The sequence below is a fragment of the Rhinolophus sinicus genome, chromosome 3 (assembly GCF_057876585.1).
Source record: "Rhinolophus sinicus isolate RSI-liver-muscle chromosome 3, RSI-T2T, whole genome shotgun sequence".
Classification (NCBI taxonomy): Eukaryota; Metazoa; Chordata; class Mammalia; order Chiroptera; family Rhinolophidae; genus Rhinolophus; species Rhinolophus sinicus.
Window position 1 is genome coordinate 173,556,251 of NC_142503.1, and position 25,640 is coordinate 173,581,890.

A 25,640-nucleotide genomic window follows, 5' to 3' on the forward strand; every position below is an offset into this window, starting at 1 on the left:
TAGATGACTCTGAATGAGAAATTGAATATTATAATTTAATGAGGAAAAGAAAACTAGTGAGTATCTATAAAATGGGGTGTGTGGGGTGGGGGGGGCTTCATGGGTTTTCCCTCCCAGAGAAAGAGACAGATATGGTCGTTCATGTAATACTTTCTAAATGGCTGAAAGAAACAATGGAAGAAGTGACTGGTCAGACTGTTGGGTTCAAGTCCTTTCTCTGCCATTTGCCAGGGGACCTTGGGTAATCTCTCATTTTCTCCGTAGCTCAACTTCCTTCCCTAGAAAATTGGTACCTCCGTCATAGAGATAATGTGTGTAAGGTATTAGGCCTAGTACCTGGAACATATCACACATCCCAAAATGTTACCTCATAATTCTTTGCTGTAATATTTCATATCAAGTGACGTCTGAGACGTGGGACCAGTTACACCAAGTTGGTGGTTTTGATCACTCTATCGAATCGAATCCTTTTCAGTAAACCCATAGTTCTTTCCCATTTTTAGATAAACGATGGCCTTCAAGGAGGAAGGAAATTGCTTTGCTTAAGAACTCATATTTCGCAGATGTGTACTGATTGCCTACTGCCACCAAACCAGTTCCCCCCATGACAATAACCCTGTCAGCATCAGCATGTTTTACTCATCAGTTCCCTCTCCCACCATGAGGCTGCTGCCTGAAAGCACTTGACGGTACCATTCGGGATTGGGACACTCTTGTGAAGGAATATTGAGGAAGTTCTAGGTATCTCCATTGCCTGACATACCCCACACCCTGGCGATCTGTGCATTGTTCAGACCTTGCATCTTGTGATCTGGGGCCACTGTGAATTTCTGTCGCGAATGGAGTTTTCTCTTCCACTAGGGCCCCTGTTTGTTGTGAGCCTTGTGTTGGCATGACAGTCATGGGAATATCCCTCGTGTCGTATGTGCCTGCATGCGCACATGCACACCCCAAAAAGGGAGAAGGGCAGCACTTTCTCTTAGCCTCACTCAGGAAGCCTAGCTCCAGAGGTCAGAGAAACACAAGCTGAACTGAAAAAACTCAGCAGCCAAGCTGAATTCACTAGTTAGGGAAAATAAACCCAAAGAACCTTTGGGTTCTTATTTGAAACTCAGGGTGCTGAGGACACTGGGATTGGCTCACCAAAATATTCATTTATTTCTCTCCCCCCCACACACACACCCCTACCCCCTTCTCAGAACTTTCAGGGGCAACAAACATACGTGATGCCAGCATTCTATTCCTTCCAACACCTGAAAATATCCCTATCCTATCATGATCACTCTGCTTCCCAACGGAGTGCTTGAGCTGGGGCTGGAGGTAAGCATAACAATAAATCCGCTCTCTGGGCAAGGTGATAATGAAAAGCATTCTCCACGACGATGTGCTTCCTGGTGCCAAAAGGGAGGCAGCTGGGACAGCAGAAAGCCCTGGAATGCCCGAGCTCAGGCCCCAGTTGTGTCACTGACTAGGTGGGTTTCACTAGTCAAGTCACTTCTTTGTCTATGAAATGGGAGCAATGATTATACCAGTGTAGCAGGATGGAAGGAAGCAATATTTATTAATGTACTTTAAGTTGAATTCATCAGTGCACTTAAGTACTCTGCAGTTTTCAAAGCACCTCAGGTCTTCTATCTCCTGTCCCACTTTATTCTCTTTACTCCCTCACTTGCACTCTGGTCCTGTTCTCACTAAAGAAACAAAGGGAAGCTTGAACTCTGAAAGCTGAGCTACGTTTGGTGTCTAAAAGAAATGCAGGTCAAGGCTCCTGACTGAGGAGGGACCTTAATGACGGCCTTTGCCTGAGTGGGGACCTGGGCCCCTTCACTAGCCCTGTCCTGTTTCATGCCTCAGGCTGTCAGCCGCTCCTCCTCCTTTTCTGAATGAGGGTTTTCAGTGACTCCTCTGAGAACAACTCCAACCAGAAGAATTATGGTATTTCTAAAGAGCGTTTACATCTCTCTCGTATCCCCCTTGGGAAGCAAGGTGCAGGATAAAGTCAGCAGATAGGAGTCTTAAAAACTGGGCCGAAGGGCATTCCCCACAATGGTGTCTTCTATGATGAAAAGGATGCAAAGCCATATCACAAGGTATGAGGTGGAGATTTTCTAATGCAAATGTGTCTGGGACAGTACACAGACTATCCATGGGGTCTGAGAAGTCTGTAGCTGCAAGCAAAACAGCAAGTGTAATGTGTGATTTTCTTTTTCCCAAACTTTAATGTATATAGGGCTCTATATGTGGGACAGCAGACTCCTTTCATCCCTCAGAGATTCTGATTCATTAGGTTGGGGATGGGGACAAGAAGTCTGCATTTTTGTTTTTTTTAAGTAAACCAGGTGATTCTAATGCATAAACACCCACAAGGTCAGACAAGTAAGTTCGCAAACTCATCCTAGAAAATGTGCTGCATCTCTCATTGCTGAATATCACTACGGGTACCTTCGAAGCACTCCCCTTGGGAAGCTATGCACCAACGCCAGCGCCTAGTCCACCCTTCAAAGCAATTTTGGAACTTTTTTTCTGGAATGGCCATCAGAGCTGTCCTCTTATTATCCTTAATGTCCTCAAAATGTCTTCTTTCAATATTTCCTTTATATTCGGGTAAAGAAAGAAGTCATTGGGGGCCAGATCAGGTGAGCAGGGAGGGTGCTCCAATACAGTTATTTGTTTACTGGCTAAAAACTCCCCCACAGACAGTGCCGTGTGAGCTGGTGCATTGTCGTGATGCAAAAGCCATGAATTGTTGGTGAAAAGTTCAGGTCGTCTAACTTTTTCATGCAACCTTTTTGGCACTTCCAAATAGTAAACTTGGTGAACTGTCCAGATGGTACAATTTCAAACGAATAATCCCTGATATAAAAAAAGTTTGGCAATATCATTGCAATAAGTTCGCGAACTTAATTGTCTGACCTCGTATGTAAAACCAACGCGCTAGTCATTTCTCCAGATATCCCATGTCTTGATATCAGTGACCCAGGTCATCTCTTAGGGTAGGACAGTCTGCATCAATGAACTCCCATGTACCTTTCACCTAAACTGTTAACATTTTGCCACATTTGTTTTATCCCTCTCATGTTATTATCAATTTTTTTATAATGTTAATTTATTATTATTATCTTTGCTGAACCATTTGAGAGTAAGTTGTAGACATCATGACCCTACTTCCATCCCCAATACTTCAGCATTTATCTCCTAAGAACAAGAACTCCTCTTACTTAACCACAATACAATGATCACGCCCAGGAAATTAGCATTGATATAATACTATTATTTAATATACTGGTCAAATTCAAACTTTGTTTTCTTTGATTTATTTTGCTAGTGTTGGCTTAAGAATAGTATGTGTTTTCTCTAGTGAGTGAACTTATTTTTAATTAAAGATTTGTTTTGAAAGGATCAGGAGATCTAACTGCAGGTCATCATTCAGGATTTTTTTTATCCCCATTAAATAGAAGGAGGAAAGCTGTGTTGTTGGAGAAAGGATTCAGGACCATGGCAGCTGGATAGGGAGGAATTGCTTCTTTCTATTCAGACACACTAGTTCAAACCTGTTGTATTCCTAGCTGTCTTTAAAGACCTCCATAATCGTCACAGCAAACATAACCGAGAAGTCCTGGGCAGTACCCCCTATAGAACTTTTGGTTGGTAAATGAGATGGGTTCTAGACTGACCATTTTCTTGTAGGGTGAGCATCTGCATCCTGATTTTGGACATTTCCTGTAGGGTGTCCATGCATCTTGGTTTGCCCAGAACAGTCCTGATTTATCTCTGCTATCCCAGTGTAATTATTAAAATGTTCCTATCTGTTTTCAAAAGTGTCCTGATTAGATGATAACTTATATGACCACTCTAAGACTCTGGGAAAAGTTAAAATATTTTCTCCCCATACAAAAGCCACCGGAGTTGTTTAAGTGGTGGGCGCTGGTGCGCCAGGCTTTGTCCTCGTGATGCGCTGACTCTGTTTCTCCCTTCTGCTGTGGAAGAATAAGCCATCCCTGACTCGCGTTCCAGAGGTTCTGATGGCCCCACCTTTTTGTGGTTTCTTCACATTTCTTACCTTCCTCAGTAACAAGTTTTATTGAAACTTGGATCAGCCGAGAGGTGTTGTGTAAGTGAAGACTCTGATCTGCATTCACCTCTTTCACCTCTAGCCAGGAGACATTGGGAATGAAATTTTCTGCTTTAGCAAAGTGAAGGAGACTTATTCTTTACCAGGCCTTCCTCAGTGGGCAGATGATATTGAGGCAGTTATTATGTGGTTTTATGCCTCAGATCCTTTATTTGTAAATCTGAAAGAAGACTAATAGCTTTAAAGTATTTTGAGAATCTCAAAGCTCTGAAGATTATGAATAACAAAGGATTTTTTTTCACATCTAAAATGGCAGCACAGAGACTGCGGTTACTGACTGAATAGATAGCGTGTGGTCCCTGGGCCATTTGCAGCTGATGGGTTTTTTCCAGTGCTCTATTTATAGAGCTCGGTCAGAAATATCACTTCCGTTGGAACTTGACCTACAGACCATTGTCAGTTTTAGAGGCCCAAGGAAGTTGAGTGCACACAAAATACAGCTGGCTCACAGGTTCAGTTAGTGAACTCCAAGCCCCCTAGGAAATTAATTTTACTGGAGGATAGAGGTCTGAGGCTATCCCAGTCTCTTTTACATGATACCTTTGCCCTGTGGCCTCACAGAGCTTGTAGAGAATGCTTCTTCTAGTAATAGCCTACCTTAGGCAGGCTTCTTCTTTTATAACCCATTCCTCCTCTTTTAGATTGGTTGCTAAAATTCTGGCTTTCTGCATCAAATCTGCATCTCTTGTTAATGATCTACTAACCGAGGTAGTTTCGGCTACTCTGGAAAATTTAGAAAAAAGCAGATCTAAATATTTCCCTACTTTATCCTTCTGTTGGGGCTAACCAAGATTCTCAGTCACTCTCCCAATTCAAATGAATGACCCGACAAAAAACATATGCTGAAACTCAGCAACATCCATAGGCTTGGTTTTAGACAGAAGAAATTGAATTTAATGGATGATAATCCCCTTCTAATCACTACTCTTTTACTCAGACTCCCATCTTTAAGTTTTTTTATTATGAAGTTGTGTTTGCTGGGACTTGGCCATTGGTCAACACATGTTTACCCATCATGCGGTTTTAGCAGGTAAGACAGACTAAGAAAGGGCTTGGTCTGGAGAGAAATCTGCTCCTAGGAAAAGGACCACATGTCTGTACTCTCTTCAGGCTTAACTGGGCATTGGGTAGGTCACAGCCATTCAAAGATAGCACGCGGAATAGAGCATTCGCAGACTTCCTGGAAAAAGTGAGGTCCAGAAAGAGGAACTAATCTCGTGTTATCAAAATACCATAGATTCAAAGTTCTTAGCACAGGCAGGACATTTTGAGATCATTTCAAACAACTGTTTCTTGACATGGATGAGGAAACTGAGGCTCAGAGAGGTGAAAAAACTGGTCATTACCAAGGCCTACTCTAATGTTCCTTATTATATCACCCTCCTCTTCCCATCTGCTCTCACTAAAAGCCCAAAACGAAGTCAGAAATAGAACTCCAGGGTCCTGCCTCCTAGCCAGCAGATGACCACCTGCTGTGATGCATTTTATAGAGCGTGCTTTAGAACGTGAAGACAAGAGATAAGAAAGAGAATGTCAGTTCCAATGGTAACATACCATCTCCTTCCCTGAACTTATTTCAATCCTGAAAATATTTTTCCTTGTTCTTTTTTTTTTTTTTCAATTTCCTCTTTCTAGTCTCAGTAAGTCGCCTTTCATCTGAAGGGATAGGAAGGACCAAATATCCAGAATATCCAGCCCTCTTAGGCTATGAACTTTTCCTTCCCCTCGGTTCCTATTCTGGGAGTCACTGCTTTGTTTACATTTTAATTTTTCTTTTTTAACATGGAAAAGCCTATTCTTTGAAAGTTGACCCCTTTGCTACACAGCAGACACTTTTATGTTACGTACTAGAGATTCAGTTTGACCTCCTAGAAATACGTAGCCAGAAGAGTCGTAAATTGAAATGTTTTCAGAGAAGCTTACTCATTGAAGACTCCCCAACAGGCGCCTCCTAAATACTGACACGGGTTGGTACCAGAGGCCCATTACCTTTTTGGAAATCAAGGCCACGTAGCAATCTGGTTATCCTCTTTCAGTCTGATTGCACAAGACTGCTCCCTGTGTGTACAGAGCAGAGAGAGAGTCCCTTGCCTTGTGAGAAATTTGTCTTCCTAACCAACTCCCACTACAAAGGAGTGGGGAATTGGATCTAAAAGATAGTATGTAGTTATGAAAGAGATTCCAGAATCCAAATCTGTTGTTTTAACCACTTCGTTACTGAACTTTACTAGCTTGCCTCATTATTAGCAAAATAAACAATGTAGAAGATGATGATTAAACTTCTTTTCTTCCCAGAATTTCATCTTTAGTGTTTGATCATCATTCCTTGTGTCACTTACACATATCAAGTATCTTCATCTAAGGGTCACCAAGAACCTTTGGTTGCCTGGAGGCAAGAATTATTATTCACATTTTACAGATGGGTAAGCAAACACAGAAGGAGAACATGCTTTGACTTACCTAAAAGAATCTCTGAGAGAGTGGAAAATGAATGTTCCCACAGTCTTTTTTAGATAGATCTGACTTCAGAGTAAATAAATTAGATTTGTCTGTGTAGTTTATTCAGATACTTCTACAGGCTCAATCTTGTGACAATGAAAAGTCCCCAATAATGAAAATATTTTGAAATCCAAGTCCATTTATTTGATTTGTATTGGAATCAACCAAATTCCAGTACAATGAAGTCACACTGAGTTGGCAGGTCTAAATATCGCAGTCATCAAAAAGGAGAGAGTGCCCCAGTTTTTAGAACTTCCGCTTACAATGAACACAGAGGAGATTCACTTATCTGTTTCCTGACCAATTAGGTCACTGGGCAAGAAATCACCTTTTCTGAAAATCAGTAAGCAGATTCCTTTTACCTTAAGTTTCTCATAAACAGCATTAATGATCACTTATACCAGCCCTCGCATAGGAATGCTTGAATGTCAAAAGGCATAAGAGACCACAGAGTTTTCCAGTTGAAAATAAAGTTACAAGTTGCTGGTAACTGACAGCTTCCCCACTTGCCTATCTCCCAATGCTCTCTCAGGTGACCCCACCACCTATAACCACCCTTCAAATGTTTTCCCATATTTGAGACCCTATTAAGTGAAATAACTTTCTAACCCTGACCAGATTTTTAAGCCTCTAACCAGAAAAGGTGAGTTTCAGGCCACTTGATTTGCATGAATCCAGGTGCTGGGCCAGTCGAGCAAGGTTAAATACCTTGCCAAGCCAGGGCATGCATATCTTTCTGGAAACCCCTTACCCTGGGTTATCACTGTACATCAGAACAGAGGAAGCTGAGTGTGGAGCCTGAGTGACACACAGAGTTTAGATGAGTGAGTGATAAAATGCTCACCACACACCTCTGTCAGTGTCACCCCCAGAGATGGGCCTTCGGGCTTTTCAGGCCCTTCCGGGGGTCCCCCCTGGCTGGCCGAGTAGCAGACTGTTTGATATAATGAGGCTGGAGAAGGCTAATTGGAGAAGATGTTAAGACTCAGTCAGCCTGGTTGCAAACCCTGGCTCTGTTATTACCCAACCATGTGGCCTTGGGATAGTTACTTAATTTCTCATGGCCTTAGTCTGTCAATAGCGATGATATGACCTACCTCATAGAGTGGTTGTGAGGCTATAAAAAGATGGAACTAAGATACGAAGCTCAAACAAGATGTAAAGGGCTCCCCGTATAAAGGGCTTACCTAGTACTTAGATGTAGTACTTTAAATGTTGTCTTTCATTATCATTAACTTCCAAGGCCTTCTTGTTACTGCTCTTGTGGTGGCTTAATGTTTGTAAGCCCTCCTGAAACATCTGTCTCCTCAAGCGTGCTCACTCAGGGTTTCCACTGAAAACCTTTCCATGATCATTTGTGTTCATGGTCCTTAGGACCCGAGCTCACCTGTCCAGAAAACAGCCAGGTTTATGGGTACTTTTTAAATACTGTTCTCATTAGTTTAGAGACCTGGCGTGCTTTAAAGAGTGGCTGCTGGCTAAATCTGGCTCTGATCTCTGAAAACATCTTCTAGACCTGGGAAGCTCTTACAGTTTTATTACCAAGAAAAAATTTTGAGTGCTTAACTAATTAGCAACTTCTAATTATTCACATGTAGCTTTTCTTTGGCAAACTTTAAAGCTCAGCCTCACTTCATCCTATCACTTAGCAGGCATCTAGCAACAGGCTTCTAAAGTTTGCTTGAAGAATGTAAGCCTCTTAATTTTAGCTTAAGCAAGATAGAAATAAGAATGTAAATCTGCTGCTAAAACAAGTGTATGACATGGTTCAACGTTTGGTAGTAATAACTTACTATTTATCCAGTATTTTTTAAATATCCTCTGTGTCTCAGACCTTGGGTTAAGTGATTCAGGCATACATTAGCATGAATCAGACATGGATTTGGCCGTCTTAAAATATATATTAGGGGTGATAAGAAAAGCACACCAGTAATACACCACAGGAGAGAAAATGGCAATCACTTGAGAGAGTGAAAGTATTACGGGGCTTTAGAGGAGGAAAACATTATTTCTGTGATGATCAAGGAAGTGGCACGTAGGAAGTGGTATTGAAGATAACGTGTGGACATAGAGGTCTTCGTGGTGTGGAGGGGACATGGGGAAGAAGTGATTAAATTGGAGCAAAATCTACATGAAGTGGAATGGAGGGAAGAAGTGTGGAAAGACAGGTTGGGCACAGGCTGGAAGAGCCTCGAATGCCAATCTGAGGAATTTAGAACTCTTCCAAGGCACTTGGGGGCCACTGAAAGCTTTTGAGCGTGCTGATCACAAATGGTAGGGTGATATGCTTAGGTGTGTGCTTGGGGAAGTTAATTGGGTGGTAGAACAGAGGACAGGCTTTAGTAGGGAGAAACTGACAGCATGGAGATCAGGTAGAAAGTTGTAGCCGTCATCCTCAGGTGAAAGCTAACGTGGGTCTGATGTAAGGTTGGGGGAGGAAGAATGGAGGGTAGGGAATGGATGTAGGTGAGATTTTACAGTTAAATCAATAGGACTTCACGATTTATTGGAAGTGAGGAGCATGGAAAAAGGAGAAATTTTTAAGTGGAACTGAGGTTTCAAACCAGATTAACTGAAAGGCCCATGAAAGGGACAAAGAAAGACGAGTGAGTCTACATGGGAAGACAGGAGCTTGAATTGAAGATACTGAATTTGTGGTGCTAAAATTCATCATGTCAGGCTTGCATAATTAATAATTTCTTGTGGTTCAAAATGGAAGAGAGGTGCTGAGATGAGTCCGGTTCCAACAAAGGCTGAGGAGTCATCCACGGGGGGGTGTCATCCATGTCAACAGTGAGGCCATGCCATATTGAACAGACATTGCAAGCTGGGTGGGAATAGGTCAGAATCTGTCTCATTAGCGTGCTTGTGTGTTTTTAAAAATTAAAAAGATTTAACCAACATTTTAAAATCAGGAGATTGTACTTCAAATATTGATTTCTGGCTTCTCTTTTAAAAATCAAAAGATGCAGCTAACTATGAACTCGTGTTGCCACATGATAACGATAGCTGGAGCTGGACGGGGGTTTCCCTTTTGAGATCCTGGGTAAATCCTAATTCACTACAGTCTCCACTACTGTCCATCCTCTCCTAACACTTAAGATTAAACAAAAAGAGGATTAATGGTTGCCTAGGGCTGGGGGCAGAAAAGAAGGGCTAGAGCAGGGGTGTCAAAACTGCGGGCCACGGGCCAACTGCGGCCCATGATCCATTGTTAATTGGCCCACAGCAAATTCCAAAAATATATTTAGTTTACTTAAATAAACCAGGTGAGGCAATACGTACTTCACCTAGAGTGAGTGGCCCGGCTGTTTGTGTATTTTACCGCATATGGCCCTTGGTGAAAAACACTGAAAAAAGTTTGGACACCCCTGGGCTAGAGGCTCACGACTAAAGGGTATGGGGCTTCCTCTTAGGGCGATGAAATATTGTAAAGCACATTGTGATCATGTTTGAACAACTCCGAATATGGTAAAAACCATTTAACTGTACCCTTTAAATGGGTGGGCTGTATGTGTGAATTATCTCAATAAAACTGTTTTATAAAAATACCAAAAAAGAAAAAAAAAGGAAAATTCTCTGCTCTTGCCTTGTAGTATTGGTTTTCTTATAGCAGAAAACATTTCTCTGTTAATGTGTCTCTATCAAGAAGGGGAAAGTAAAAGGCAGACTTAGATTTTTCTTTCTTTAAGAAAAATGGAATAGTGTACATCTCTTTGTGGTAGTAAAGACGTCTACATGTTAAAATGCAAACACCTGGCCTCTTTATTAAGGTGTTTCCTGGCCACCGAAGGCACTTGGGTATTAGGAAAAATTGTGGTCATGGCCAGCTCCCTGACGTGGACTCACTAACAATAGAGGGAGAAGAAAAACAGAGAAAGTAAAGCAATCAACGTGGTACAAGGAGAAGCAGAAGAGGCCAGTATAGTGGATGCCAAAGGAGGGGAAAGCTTATCAGCTGCTGACAAGAGGTCAGGGAGGTTGAGGACCGCGAAGTCAGGAAGTTACAGGAGACCATCTAATGAGAGCTTAGAGCAATGGGGCCAGAGAGGGATACAGGCACAGATGACCAAGTGCCCAGAATGGATTCTTTCAGGAGTTAGTATGTCATCCTCAGGTACAGAGGACTGCCAAAAGATTTTACGTCAGGGAGTGATGTGATCAGATCAGCACAGTCTGGATTATTGGTTTTCACATTAATTTGTGGATGTTTTGAATTGTGTGCATGATGAGCCAAGGTTACCCCGAATTTTATTCTCTCCTATGCTGAATTTTCCTTTGGTCTGAAATCCCCAGGCTTGTTGAGGCCCAGTTGTTATTTTCCATCTAATTCATTCCTGTACCTGCCTGAACCAGAAAAAAATATATGGTTGGTGTTGTCCAACCCAGGGGTTCTCAATCTCAGCACTGTTATAGTTGGGGGCAGATCATTCTTTGTTGTGGGGGCTGCCCTGTGCATTACAGGATGTTTAGCAGCATGCCTGGTCTCACCCCTCTAGATGCCGGTAGCCCTCCCACTTGAACATGGTCAACGAAATCACTTCCAGGACAGAACCACTAAACCACATTCATCTGTTGTAGTATTTGGGCTCAGGACCTTAAAGTCACTCAAAGTTGGTAGACCGCCCTCAAAGATGTCTGGCTTAGAAAAGAAGACCAATGACAGCTCCACACTGATGGGTGAAAATCAGATGATGTAGTGAGTAGGCAACAAATGAGAAACTCAAGGCCTCATTTTATCTCAACTAATTTAGCAGACTTCAACCTCTGTATACTTTATCTCCTCATTGAAGGTAGATGGCATCTTCAAGATACAAGGCAGACTAAAATGTCCCGCTATGCCCCCCAAGACTAGGATTGCTCCCACGGCTCAGGCCCAAAGTGGGCACCGGAGTTCAGAGGAGATCTCAGCATGTGCTACATATGATAGCGAAGGCCGGCTACTCAATGGTGGAACTTGTTAGGCGGCCCCTAAGCAGGAAGAAGAGGAGGAGAGCAGAATGGTTTCCTCCTGGGGATGTCAAGAGGCATCAGTGAAGCTCTGGAGATGTAAGATAGTAGCTGAAGTGCAACATGGAGCAAACCAGAAACTCAGATAGTTTCCTTCAGATCCTCCCCTTACAGGAAAGTCTTAGAAGGCAAAAGAATGTTTCTCTTGGGATAAGGATGTGAAATACAGAGATATGAAATGGTGAGATCTTCCACATTCCTCTTCTGGGTGTGTGTGCACAGGGGTTGGAAGGGCAAAGGAATTTTCTATGTATATGCCACCATTTCTATATTGACAAGAAAAAGAGAGTTAAAAATCTTATCAAGCTAAAAAAGTCTTACAAGTTTATTAAACTAAGACTATTTCATAACCAGCTCTTATTCTATATAGTAGTATTATGCCTTTCTCCCATAGATGCTGAGTGGCTTGACTTATTATTAGCCATGGTCCCTAGCTGCCTTGCAATGCAACATCTTACTGATATGTAACTCTCTTACCTTTTAGCCCCATGCTGGTCACTTTCACTAAGGCTGAAAGAAACTCATTTTTAGGCTAATATTCCTTAACCCCTCTGCTTCTCTCATTTATCACCTTCCGTGGTAATGAGCCCCTGAGTACTCTCTGAGCAATGAGCAATGACTGGACTTTTGTATACGTGAAATCCCATCACAAGAAAGGGCATCCATCATCATAGTTTTGCACTGCTTCATTTCAGGTACTTCTGTATCCAGCTGTGTGACAGCTGCACTAGGAAACACCTGGAGCCACAGTGTGAATACTCGGCTGATTTTCCAGTACCTTGGTTCAGAGAGAAGACAGGTGAGCACTTTGACAATGTTCTGTGATGTTCAAGGTCAGAGAACAAGTCGTACCTGACAAGCTGAGTGTTCACCTTCTGAAAGCATTGGCCATGTTGTCTGTCCTGGGCCAGCCCTGGCAGGGTCTAGGGAAAGAAACCAGCATCCCTGCCTGCCCCAACAGCAGTTAAAATGAAGTGGGAAGACAAGTTACACAAAGTACAAATTATAAGAATAGGCCCTAGAGAGTTAGCACTTCCTGATGTTTGCCAATAGCATATAAGTGACCAAGGTCCACACCCAGGGATCTCAAATCCTCCATCTATAAAGGGTGAAGGATCATTTCACTTAGCTGATCATCTGTTGAGCTCCAGATAATTCATGTACAAATTAAATGGTGATAGTGCTTTTTCTTAAGATTAATCTTTTTCTTAAGATTTGAAAACCTTAGGCCATACAGACCTTGCCAAGTGAATAAACTATTCCCCAGATTCTGGGTACTTTTGCTTTAACTCATAAGCCAGTAGCCTAAAGTACTGGATAATGCTGGTGAGACTTCCAAAAGGTGGATGACTTTCTCAGAGCTCCCAATAATGGTTTCTATCCTGGCCTCAAATGAGAATTTCCGCCCTTCCATTTAGAAAGGTTAATTTCTACCCCTTTCTTCATCTTCCCTTCACACCTAAAGAAAGGACCACCACAGTCTGACCTCTTTGGTAAGATATTTTCTAATTAGGAAATTTATTTTTCCTGATATCTAACTTCAACTTTATCCTCTGTGTGGACCAGGTTTCATCACAACCTCTCCTACAAGCAGGAGGACGAGGAAGGCAGGGTGATTATTCTGAGTTGTTGGATGGGGCAGAATTCAGATCCCAGATTTGCCCATTTTGCTAAATACAACAAATCCAAGTTATTAATTAAAGAGGCATGGCATGTCCCGTTTCTATGACTTCGAGCTCTACACCGGCGCTCTTGAATGTGAGGCTTAGTCTGAGATCCCGGGGCTGGAAGGTGGTCCTTTCTGGAGGAGGTGGTAGAAAAGGAATTGTTCCCCTTTACCTGCATTAGGTAAATTGGCTGTTTTTCAGGGAGTCAGGAATCATCAGAAAGAGACATGAACCTTTGCCTGTTCCAGACATAACTTTCCAAGTGCTCTTGGTTACAGACCAGAGGATTCTTCTTGGTTTGCTTGGGACTGTGTAAATAACATTCCAGCTTGATGATTGAGTCAGCCATGTTCGGGGAAGATGGAGCTGCTTGTTTTCATTTCGGGGAACATTCTTGAATTTTCAGGCCCTGGCGTGCTAATTACCTCAGTGATACCTTTTCCCTGATGATTCAGGTATCCTGGGTTCTGAATTCATTACCTCTCTTTTCAGTGGAACACATCCAAAAATATTCCTGTAGAACCTAATGACCTTTGGTTTGTACCCTAGGTTATAAATTTTGTTAACTAAATCCTGTTTGCAGCTAACGGACGTATCTTTAGGGATTGTCAAGCAACTACTTGAATTCTTAATTGAGGAGGCAAAATTCCTTATGAATCTGTGTTGATTCAGTCATTTTCATGGATCCTTAAACCCACTCCTTGAAAACTTGTAGTTTGTCTGTTTGAGATTTTAGATTGCACACACTGATTTTGTGATTCAGTCAGTAATATACGGTATCATGGATTCCAGGCTTCCGGTTTTACTGATTTTAGTTAGCATTTATTAATATATAGAGAAGTTAGTGCCATATTTTTCTTTTCTGTTTGTGTGAATAAATTAACCAGTCATTTCCATTTTGTTAGTGCCAATGGAAAATGGCTGGCAGGACAAATGCTATTATTTTATGTCTCTTTGGTAACTGGAGGATTTTGGTGGCTCGTAGTTCTTGGCTCATAAGGGCAAATGCAGGCCACTGGTCCTGAGAAGGACCAGGAGCAAAGTGGGGATGGATCAGTAATAGTCTATCAACTCATATCCTATTAGGTGGGTCAGTGGTGTTACCTTAATCTATAAAGGACAACTTGTTAATATCATTACTAATCAATCAAGAGCAGAGTTAAATGCTTCTGAATCATGTTTTCAAACAATAATGAGAAATTAAAGTAAAATATGAACAGCTGTAAAATGGCCAACCCAGGCAAAAGAACATGTGTTTCATCTATAGAAATGTGTCTTTTGAGACCAGTTGTTAAATTTGTGGCCTAATAACTAGGGTAAAGCTTGACAGAGAAAACATGTCTCTATCTGATGACCTGATCTTGTCTTACCGAAAGAGCGTGCTTAGTGATTCCTTGAGACTTTCCTGTGGTCTTACTTCATGACAAAGTAGAGAAGCCATATGAAGAGAAACATTTCCTGGGATATGTGCACAAAACAATACTTTAAAGCTATCTTTTAAGGTAATGGCTCTGAATAACACTTCTTTGTAGCACCAATTAGTAGGAAACTACACCTGGATCATTCCAGAGTAGACAGACCTATGGAAAACCAGCCACTAGGAGAAGATACCAGGTGTAGATTTTTTTCCCCTTTATTTTTTTACCCAATGTGCAAGCAGAGGCCATTACACCAAGGGATCAAGGTTATGGAATGAAGATTATGTGTTATCCCGTTTCTATGACTTTGAGCTCTACACTGGCGCTCTTGAATGTGAGGCTTAGCCTGAGATCCCAGGGGGTCAGGTCAAGCTGAGCAGATCTGCGAGCCAGTTGACCCAAGAGCTGAATTGTGTGTTCCAAGGGAAAGAGTCCTCCCTGACTGATTCTTTTCTTTACACCACGCAAACATTGTAAAATTATATAACCAAGAAAGAAATCTTCTTATCAGGGCACAAGCCAAGTTAATTCTCTTGTTTATTCGGCTTCAGTATTTGTAAAAACTCTCTTAAGAAGCTGGGAAGCATTTTCTTTTGGACTAATTTAGCTTTTTTTCTATTTGACGTTTTTATAGTCTATTCCTACTCCGCTTCAATCCAGCCCCACCCTTTCCTGCAACATTTTTATACTTACCAGACATGTCCTTAGAGTAGAATTTAAATGTCTTCTACCAGGTTTTTTTGTTTATTTGTTTGTTTTGGAGTATTTTGATTTTTTAAATTGTTTCTTTTCATATAACTAAAAGTATAATTTGTTCCACCATGTGCATGGCATGGTGATGCAAAGAAGTACATGACACAGTTCCTGCCTTCAACTTTCTTCTGGTCTAGTATGAGAGATGATTGAGATATATAATACACATACACATGCGTACATACATAAACACTCATGAGTAATGAAAATAATGTGCAGGAATTAAAGAAAAAAGTAATACTGAGATACTATCCCAAAGCAGTATTTGATTTGTTATCTAATAAGTGGTTAAAACAGCAACTGCTTTGACTCCAGAGGAAGGTAGACTCATCAGGGCACATTAGTCTTTTCAGGAGAAGCTGGGACTTGAGTATCACTTGAATCAGTATTTCTAAAGCCTGGCTGCCCTTCAGACCCATCACAGGAGTATTTACAAAATACCAACACCACGGCCCTACCTCAATGAGTTAAATCAAAATTTCTGCTTGTGGGGCCAGGCATCGGTGTATATTTTATTTGTAAAGTTCCCCGAGTGATTCTACTGTGTTGCCGACATTGAAAACCTTTGCCTGAGATAGATCAGACGAGGTTAGTGAAAAAGGAAAGGGCAGATGTCCGGATGAGGGTGAATAGCAAAGAAAGAAAAACAGGAGGAGAGGTCACATGTTGCTTTTTCCCTTGTAACAAGAGCAGAGGGTTTGTGCACCCATTCATTTGACAAACCTTTATTTAATCAATCACCTCTTCTCTGCTTGTAAAAGATTCAAAATATGAGTAAGGTGATAGCCTGTAGTTGTTGGTAATGTACTTGGGCAAGTAGATAAATATGTAAACAGTATGTGTTGTATAAGCATCATGAATCAAGTGTGCTTAGAGGAGATGGAGGGCCCTACAGCAAAGGAAGATCCTTTGGCAATTAATGAGGCGGCTGCAGCATCCAAAATGGATCAGCTGAGGCCTTCCTGTGGGAAACTCTCACGGTAACCAGGTGCATTGGAATGTGGGACTGGAAAAGCTAGAGTGAGGGTGGTTCTACTTGAGAAAAAGATGAAATTTTCATACTATGTCTCATCAATTCCTCATGAAATCTGTTCCTACGAACCACACATGGCACTCTATAAATTTGTAAGTGCCCTAGAAGCAGTAACGAAGTAAATTAATCCCAACTAAGCTTCACACTCCCTTGATGAAATAAATATTATGACTCCCTTATTTCAACAAATTGGAAAGAGGTGATTTTTTCATACCGGAGGTTTATTTAAATGCACTTTATAACAATATTTTCATCTTCTACTTAGAAGGCACCCTGATGTTACAGAACACTTGAGGGAAGAGACTAATAAGAGACATAAATTATTGACAGGACATATTGATATGACTCAAGCTCCTGATGCTTACTTGAATCCCTAGCCTTGAGTCCCAGGTTGTTTCGCATCTTAGAAGTATTCAGTGTTTCTTTTCTGTTGATAAAATTCTTCTTGCAGTGTCCATTTTATATTTAAAAAAACTCGGACACCATCACTGCGAAGACTTCCTGACAACTCAATCAGCCCCTCTTTCCTTAGCCGTGCTCACTGCTGCACCTACCACGTGTCTCTGTTCTTGCCCTTGTGAGAACCCCCGTATGAGCCCCTAGATGGCTGGGACTGAATCTTACCTGTGCAGGCTCAGAGGCAAGGACAGTGTTTGACACTTCAAACTCCTGTGTCCACACCCGAACCCAGTCCTGAGGAGGAAGGACACACTGCTTATTTAGAATCACTCTTCCCCATGGCAACTGAGTTTGGCAGTTTGATAGTTCCTTGGAAGTATTAGTAATTGTCAGTTAAAAAGGTTAGCATCCAAGCTTGACAACTATAAGCGGATACTTATATAGAAACACCATAAGAATACTAAATACAAGAGTACCTTTTTGTAGAACCAGCCTGCTGAGGGCTATGGGAGGTTGGGGACCAGGCTTTCTTTGAAATCCTAGTTGGAACTACTTAGTGTAAGCAAGCCCCTGCCCTAAACACAGACCAGGCAGAGTGAGGGAGGGTACAGCTGCTCTCAGGGAACAGGCCACCTGGGGCCTTGGCTCTGGAGAAGGAGAAGCAGCCTTGGTTGTCATCTTCCACACGTCCTAGGTTCTCTCTGTGGCTGGAAAGTCTTAACAGAGGACTGAATAACTAAAGAAAAGACGATAAATCTTTTCTCCCAGATAAGCTGGAGGGTGGATTTGTGGCAAGAATGTCAGGTATACATCCAGATTCACCCAAAGAAAAACACTGCACATGATGTTTTACCTAATGGAAATCATACTTAGTTATATATTTCCCTACTCCCAGATTCCTCCAAGGAGGAATTCGGGCTTAGTTTGACCTCTTTCAAAAAAGCAAGACCCTCTTCCCTTTGTAAAATGGTTCCAGGTCGTCATGTTTGTTCTCTTATTTTCTACCTCCTCAGTTCGTCTGCTGTTTGTAGGGAAGGAGACTTTCTTTTCTTTTTTTTTTTTTTTGGTGACTGGATCCAGCCAGGGGAGAGGTTTGGCTGTGCTGCAGGGGTGGGATAAATTATTTTTTAAGCATAAATATCTGCAGAAATAGCAAAGGGAACAGAGAATCCCGGCCAAGCACATTGCCTTGGGTATAAATGTTCACTCCCTTTTCAGAGCTGCTCAAGTATGAAATCTAACCCTCTGCCCACACTCTTCCATCAGAAGTGCTCTAACAGGTACTGAGCAGATCGTGAAAATGTATAAAAAGGGAACTCAGAGGGGTGACTTTTAAAATGATACTTTCTTCAGGTCACCAGGAAAATGTATTAAAATATGAGGAAATCCTACCTGAAAGTATGCAGTAACAGCAAATGAATACAGTGCGCTGGGACTCACAGAGCGAAAAAACAGGCTCCATCAGAGAAAGAACAACAACACATACCCAAGGGCACACTTCCTGTTTCTATCTCCGCATTCAAGATAAGAATATCAATATCTTCCTACCACCTACAAAAGGAAAAAAAAAACCCTCCCTGGGGCTCCCTTTGAAAAAAGTCAGTGCACTCAAACATTCACCACTTCTGCATGGGTTCAAGTAGAAAAAATCTTTCCCTTGAAGAGGTTCCATTGGAAATTGCCAGTTAAAAAATGCTCGAGTACCATTGCTTGCATGCTTTTGATGAGGGTCTCCCTTTCAGATGCTTTCGCTGTGATAGACCATATACCTCAGCGGAGGGGACAGTCAGTTTTTCCTAGGAGATTCTGAGCCATGTGGGAGTCAATACAAGTTCAAATGGAAATCAAAACAAAACAAGGGTAGGGGAACCACCACAGGGTGTTGAGGTCATTTTTTTTAATTTAGTAGAGTTGTAAAATGAAGGGTCACCACCACCTCCAAAAGGAAAAGGGGCTTGAACACCACAAAGGAGGGAAGATGCATCCGTGCATAAGGAATGCTACTGTAAATTGAAAATATTTGTTTTCATGGAAGACAGTCCCTGCCCTCATTTCTGTCTTTGAGGATCATGGTCTCTCACCATCATCAGGACCTGAATGACAGGTCCAGTCACAGTGTTTAGGTGACTTCCCCTTGAATGAGCCACTCATTGTACATATTTGTCACCGCTATCATTGTCCTCCAGCTCTGGCTACTTTTATTTTTACACACTGTCTGGTACCAAATCTCCTTACGTAATGATCCTTCCCAGCTCTAACTTACTCAGTAAACCAGGGCAAATATGTGGACGAGAGATTTCTAGAGAAATCTCAGCTGTTGCAGGAAGCAGAAGAGACACAGGACTTTGGAACCAAACTGAAGACCTCAGAGTCGGACTAGGGAAGAAAAGTGTTTTCAGTTGGGAAGCAACATAGGAAACAGCTCCAAGATCTCTTGGGCAGGCAGTGACCTGAGAGTCAAGGACACTGAAATTTATTTGGCTCTTTTGAGAATGAAGGTTGGACAGGATGTTGTATGTTAGCCTTGGTTGGTTAGCTGTGAGTGAGAAGAAAATGGGTCAACAACTTTGGTTAGAAAAAGCAAAGAGGAGAGGATTCAATATCTACATAAACTGAACTGAGTTACCACTGAACCAGCACTTTCACTAGAACGAATGTATTTAGGATCTGACTGTGTCCCATCTGAGATGCCCTTATCATCTTATCCAGTGAGATCATCTTATCCTGTGATTCTCCACGGCAGTGAGTAAGCATCACAGGTGTTTGTTAACAAGGAAGTTTCCTAGGCTCCGCCCCCAGGGGCTGTTCCGCGAGGGCAAGCACTTCCGGTGCTTCTCGCAGGGGTCGTTCTCACACCCTCATTCCAATCTCGCCCCTTCATGTTACAGATCGGGGTGAGCAATTGAGGTGAAGCGACCTACTCAGGGTCACATAACTAACGAGTAAGTCATAGAAATGAACTGGAGTTACATTCTCCTGATTCCAAATCTGCTGCGTATTTTCATTTTACTGTGCTAAATTTTAGTAGGTAAACTCTGGACCAAAAAGTCCCCAAGCCCAATCAAATTACTGGGCTTGAAGCTGATGTGATATGTATATATATCCCCTGTGACTTTCAGTGGTTCATAAAAAGGTTCTACAGAACTCTACAGAAAAATATGTGCAAAAGGCACCGTCTCACCCACTTAGCAATGAATTACAGATAAAAGTCAGCATTTTAAATTTTGGGGCCCAGACGTGTAAATAAGTGGCTTTTTCCAAGTTGAACTTCACACTGAACATGGACTTCCTAAGCAGATGACTTTCCTTGTAGACAACATCCTGCAAACAGGGCTGACTTCTCTGCCCCTCTCCTGCAAATGGTCATTTGTGCCCATAGAGAGTCACCCTGAAATCCTGAGTTTCCTGTTGCCTATCTTCATAGGCCAAAGGTGTTCGATAGTTTGGAAGAACTGGAGTTTGCGAGTCTTGTTTGTCTGGTCTTCTCAGCCTGAAGGAGGCTTTGTGGTTATCATATTTTTGAGTCTTTGCATCAGAGTAGGACACAGAAGAAAGGAGGCATGAGGTAGGAGGCAGCCTGTGTGGGGGCCCATTTCCTGCCATCTTCGAATCCCATAGTTTGGTAGCACAGGGCATGGTTGCTCAGTGCCAGTATTCCAGGCAATGCTAACTTAAGCCCTCTTTATTTTCTAAGGATGGAAGGAAGTTAGCTTTGATTGAGTACCCATGGTTGCAGGCCTCATGTTTGATCCTTTCAGTGCATTATTTCCATTCACCCCCACAGCAACCCATCAGCATGGATCTTATCAGCTCCCTTTTTACAAATAGAGAAACTGGGCTCAGTGATTAAATAACATGTATTCATTACGAGTATCAATGGTTGAAACCAAGTTTGTATAACTCCAGAACCTAAGTCCTTTTCGCTATCCCATGTTCTGTGAGATGTAGGCTTTTTTTTTTTTTTAATATGAGAATAAAATGAGGTGCCGGAAAATGAAGCCTTGACTAAGTGATGATTCTTTTGGCTTGCCGTAAATGGTTCTTGTTAACTTCCTCTTTGATTTTTCCCCAAGGATGGCTAGATCTAGAATGTCATTTAGCTCACCTCCAAAGCTCACTGAACGGCCTGTTAGAACAGCGCCTTCCACTCTGGGACAGGGACATCAGGAAGGAGGTGATGAGCTGTTTCTTGCTTCTCTTGCTCTTGCCATTATTTGCCTTAGAAATATCCTGGCATGTGACTGGGATTCAGAAACGCTCCTTGCCTTGTGTGTGTGTGTGATTTGAAAAGCACAGCTTGTCACACATGTGGCTGAAGCAGATCCAGCTGCGATAATTCATAGTCTGGTTGCTGTTGCGGGAAGAGTATGCTTGCCTGAGGAGGTGCGCTGCCAGGGCCTGTGGCCCCGCGTCCCTCCAGGGGTCCACTGCGGGCATGAAGGTCACAGCATGGTACAGCTCTGGTTTACGTTTCAGCCTGATTGGGGCCATGGCTGGGGTGGGGCTTCAGGCCCTTCTACAATCTTAATAGCTTATGAAATTAGGTGTGGGGGGATGGGAAGCAGACAAAGGATTAACATGATGGAGGTGTAAGGGAAAATGAATCAAATATGTGCCTAGCATTCGATTTGAATTTATGTTAAGTCTGATTATGTTACCATAACACTTTATGATATGCTAAACATCATCCAGTGCATGAGGGGTTGTCATCTGCAATATAAGTCATGAGCTTTCCTGGTTTTTGCTGTTCTAAATAATTTGGAGTTTTCAGTTACCGAAGAGTTGACACTCTCATTCCTTCCTTACCCTGTCACCCTGTCTCTACACGCAGTAACCTTCCCTGGATTTTTAAATCAGGCAGTGGCTCCTGGCAACTGCCTTCAAGTTCAAATGCTAGAAGCAGAGATTTTCCACAGAGGGTCTCTTTCTGAAAGTTTCCCTTCTTGGCTTGGCTTGGATCTTCAGAGTTCTGGTATCTAGGACAAAGAGCATGTGTGCTTGAGTCTTGGACCCTTGTTTTATTGTTACCAAAGGCACTGTGATTATGAGAACACCTTTGGAGAGCCAAGCTACAGTGGCTGCACCCCCCTGCCTACCTCCTGAATCCTTGACTCAGAATTAGCAGTGAGAGATGGAGCTGGCAGGAGGATCCACAGCGCTACGTAACCGAATTCTGAGTGTCAAACCCCCAGAAAGAGGTACATCGTTTTAAACCTTAAAAAGTTAGAACTGAGGCACCTGGTATATCTGGGAGGGCTTGAGTTCAAATCACCCAAAACCCCCACAGCCCTGGCTTTCTGATTGCTTTGCTCTGTCTACCCAAAAATTTATTAAGAGTTTCCTTTGTGCCAATTACTCTGTTAAGTGCTTGGTGGGCAGTTTCTCGTTCAAGCTTCACAACTACCCTATGGAATAGGTATTACTAGGTATACTTTAAAGATGAGTACATTGCAGTTTATAGAGCTTTAAAAAATTGCTCTGAATCACACGGCTTCTAGGGGTTTCTCCCCCCCCCCATACACATATGGGGGATTACCCCCATCCCTGGATCCCTGGGTTTTTAACCATTATCCTATATTGAGTCCCAGGTTAATGTAAGACTATTTGTGCACATTACTTGGAGTTAACTGCAGAAGATTTCTGCATTCAACCACCGTGGTGCAGCCACCTTCAATGACTGAGTACCAGGTAGAATGGTCCCTTCAAGAGTGGAATGAGCCATTGCCTTAAGAGAGTTTTTTCCTATCTTTGTTACATAATCCTTAGTTGTTTCCTATGTAACGGTATGACTCGGTGTGGCAACAGAATATTCTCGAGGAAGAATGAGCTCCACAGGAGATGGTCCTCTGAATCTTGCCATCCATTCAAGGGAGGTCCTGGCCCTTCCTCTCTCCACTTCCAAGTTCTAGTCTTTCCAGCCAGCAGCGTCTTTTCCATGTTCTGGGTTCGGCTTCAGTGCTCTGCCACTTACTGTCAAAGCAGAGAGTCTGTGGAGTCTTGCCTGCAGTGGGGTCAGACTGTGCCCCTCTGTCCGTGGTCTCCTCCAGTGAACGCCGGCAGGGCCCGAAGGTACAGTGGTGCACTCAGTAAAGACATCCCTTCCCTTGTGGATGATACAAGAGGACAAATAAGTGACATCTAGCCCTTTACGTTTTCCTTGCAAACTCACTTTCCCCACAGCGTAATCAGTTTTATGGTTTCCCTTGAAATCCTGTCTGAATTATCTGTTCCTGTCTGAAAGGATTATCCCAGTAGTCACAAAGAAGAGCCTAACGTGAAGATTCAGTCAATGACGAGTGAAATGGGAAACTGTGGCAGTTGTGTGTGCTCTTCTACGTGTCGTTACAACAGTTTCAGTAGACCCAGTGTGGTCTATAACCCTTCACAGCCATGTTTATACAAAGCTGTTTTCTTCTTTGTAGCTATTTATACGGTATTCTCTCCAGACACACTGTTCTATACTGATCTGCATTTGGAATGTTAGGCTCTTCTTTGTGACTAATCTGCATTTCCTCCTTGTGACTCCACTTTGGCACTAGCCTTACCTTTCTATACTCCTGTCCCCCTTTTCTCACTTAGACTTTGCTCTAGGATCCCTGTGACTGGTTCCGCTAAGAATCTGTCGGCATTTGATCCCATTGGCTTGAGGAGGCCAGTCCTTCTCAGGAACCAGCCTATAATCTCAGTTTCAGTTAAACAGCAAGTATTTCTACCAAAGGTTTCATTCATCTCTAGGACCCCTGTGCATGGGGGTGGGGGTCTCATTACATGTTTTGTTTGTCCAAAGGCCAAGTATTTTCAAAGCAAACCCACTGAGACAAGTTGGCTGAGTGACTACCATAGCATCTGTGAAATCTTGGTCACTTTTTTCATCTCCTAAAAATCTAATATTTTTCCTCAATTAAGAAACGGTATACATTACAGCTTAAAATCTTTAGTAATAAATCTTCTAGAGACTGTAATTCTAATAATAGTCCTTTGTGTGTGCTCTAACCATAGACATGGATCCTCTTATAACTCTTCTATTTTTATCTAGACTAGACCATTAAGTATTCTTTGTGTTGGACACTCCCTTTTCATTCCATCCTTCCCTCTCTCCCTCCTCTCTTTCTACTTTCAAATCTTTTCTGGGTAGACGTGTGTGCCAAATTCTGGGAATATGAAATACAATAAAGCCCCGTTTTCTACCCAGAAAAACCATACTAGCAGAGGGAGAACACTTCGTAGAGGGAGACAGACATGTAAATACATATAAGAAGCTACTGAGAGAGCTGTGACAGGTAATAAGGACATCAATGTTGGATGGTCAGAACTCTCAGAAGGGAATGCATAGCCAGGGAAGGACTCAGAGGAGGGCAGAATGTTTGAGATAAGACCTGAGGGGTGTATCAGTATTTTCCAGGCAGATGGGGAAGGAGGCTGAGGAAGCTATATGAACAAAGTCTTTGAGGTGGGAACCACAAATGGTCCTTCTTTAGTGCTTCAGGAGGGTATGTAGGTATCTGCACAATGGTTGGGGACAGGGGAAACGGGGCCTGTATATAAAGGTAAAGCAAGGAAAGGAAAGGGAACGTAAATCAAACTGGATCCTGAAGGCTCTCAGAAGCCCCACTGAGAGACTCTCAGCAGAGGTCTGACACCAGATTTGTACTTTACAGCTCTTAGGCAGGAATTTGCCCTACAGTGTTGGAGGGATTTGCAATAGAATGCAAAATAAAATAAATAAAATAAAGAGTGGCCATTGAGATGGAGAGAAAGGAAGAGATATGAGATGGTAAGGATCTGGAAGGAGATTGGAAGGAGGAGTCATTTCTGATGGGAGTGAGTGGATCGAGTTATCACTCACTGAACGGGCTGGCACAGGAGGACCAGCGAGCCTGGAAGGGGGACACGAGCTGGCCCTGCTCGGGACATGCCTGTAGTTCCCTGCTGATGTCACAGTGTGGCTGCTTCCATCTCCCACCCTGACTCCAGTGACTGCCATCAGGAATTAGCTTGGAGATCAAAAGGGATTTCTTGTAATTACGCAGACTCTTGAGTCAAGAGTTTTCTCCTCCTCACCCACTCCCAACCCTTGTTTCCAGCCCTTCATTCTCTTCTTAACCCTCAGTGCTGTTTTTCTTCTTTTAGAACCCTGGATTCTATAAAGAGACAATGGTCATCAGAATGTGTGAAAAATGAAGTTTGGAATCCCCTGGTGGGGCAAGGGAAAGATGCAAACTAGCTTTACTAAAGCGCTCTGAGAGGAGAGGCCCCAGTAGATAGCTGTGTCTCCCTTTTTGGCGAATTCTGGCAAACTCCAAGGCCAGGGGTGAGGTATCAGTAGCTAATTTGGAGAACTGCCAGTTTAGGCTTCGAGATTTTCTTAAAGATTTCCATCTACAAGTTGGGAATCTGGAATCCCTGCCTTAGTGGGTCATGCCAGTCAATTGCTTCTTTGCTCTTAGATCCACTCCCTGCCTTTCCCCTGCTCTGCTTGGTACCACAGGGAGCTGACCCAGCAATCCAGCAATCTGCATTTCCGTGGCTCCCTTTCCATTGATTCTGCTTAGTTTGAGCCCCTGGAGAAAGGATGAAGGGCGGAAGTGTGGGAGAAGCCATGTTTTTCTGCCTCCGTCTCTCTGCTTCCAGTAGTGTCTCAGGCAGAACATGAATTTCCTCCTTCATGATCCCTTTGTGGTTTCAGCTCCACAAAGAGCTGGAGTTGGAAAGCTCCATCCTCTGGGCTC

The 25,640-nt window shown here is 42.7% G+C and overlaps 1 protein-coding gene across 13 annotated transcripts in view; it reads left to right on the forward strand.

The window, feature by feature from the left end:
- The window catches only part of RAD51B (RAD51 paralog B), a 619,726-nt gene that overhangs the window by 440,982 nt on the left and 153,104 nt on the right, over positions 1–25,640 (forward strand). For 8 of the 13 annotated variants that reach the window (XM_074327303.2, XM_074327309.2, XM_088797375.1 and 5 more), the window contains exon 9: positions 12,337–12,440. The exons of the other annotated variants lie outside the window; for them this stretch is intronic. In XM_074327303.2, coding sequence (XP_074183404.2) covers positions 12,337–12,440 — 104 coding nt within the window. The remainder of the gene's footprint in view (positions 1–12,336; positions 12,441–25,640) is intronic. 13 annotated transcript variants of the gene reach the window in all.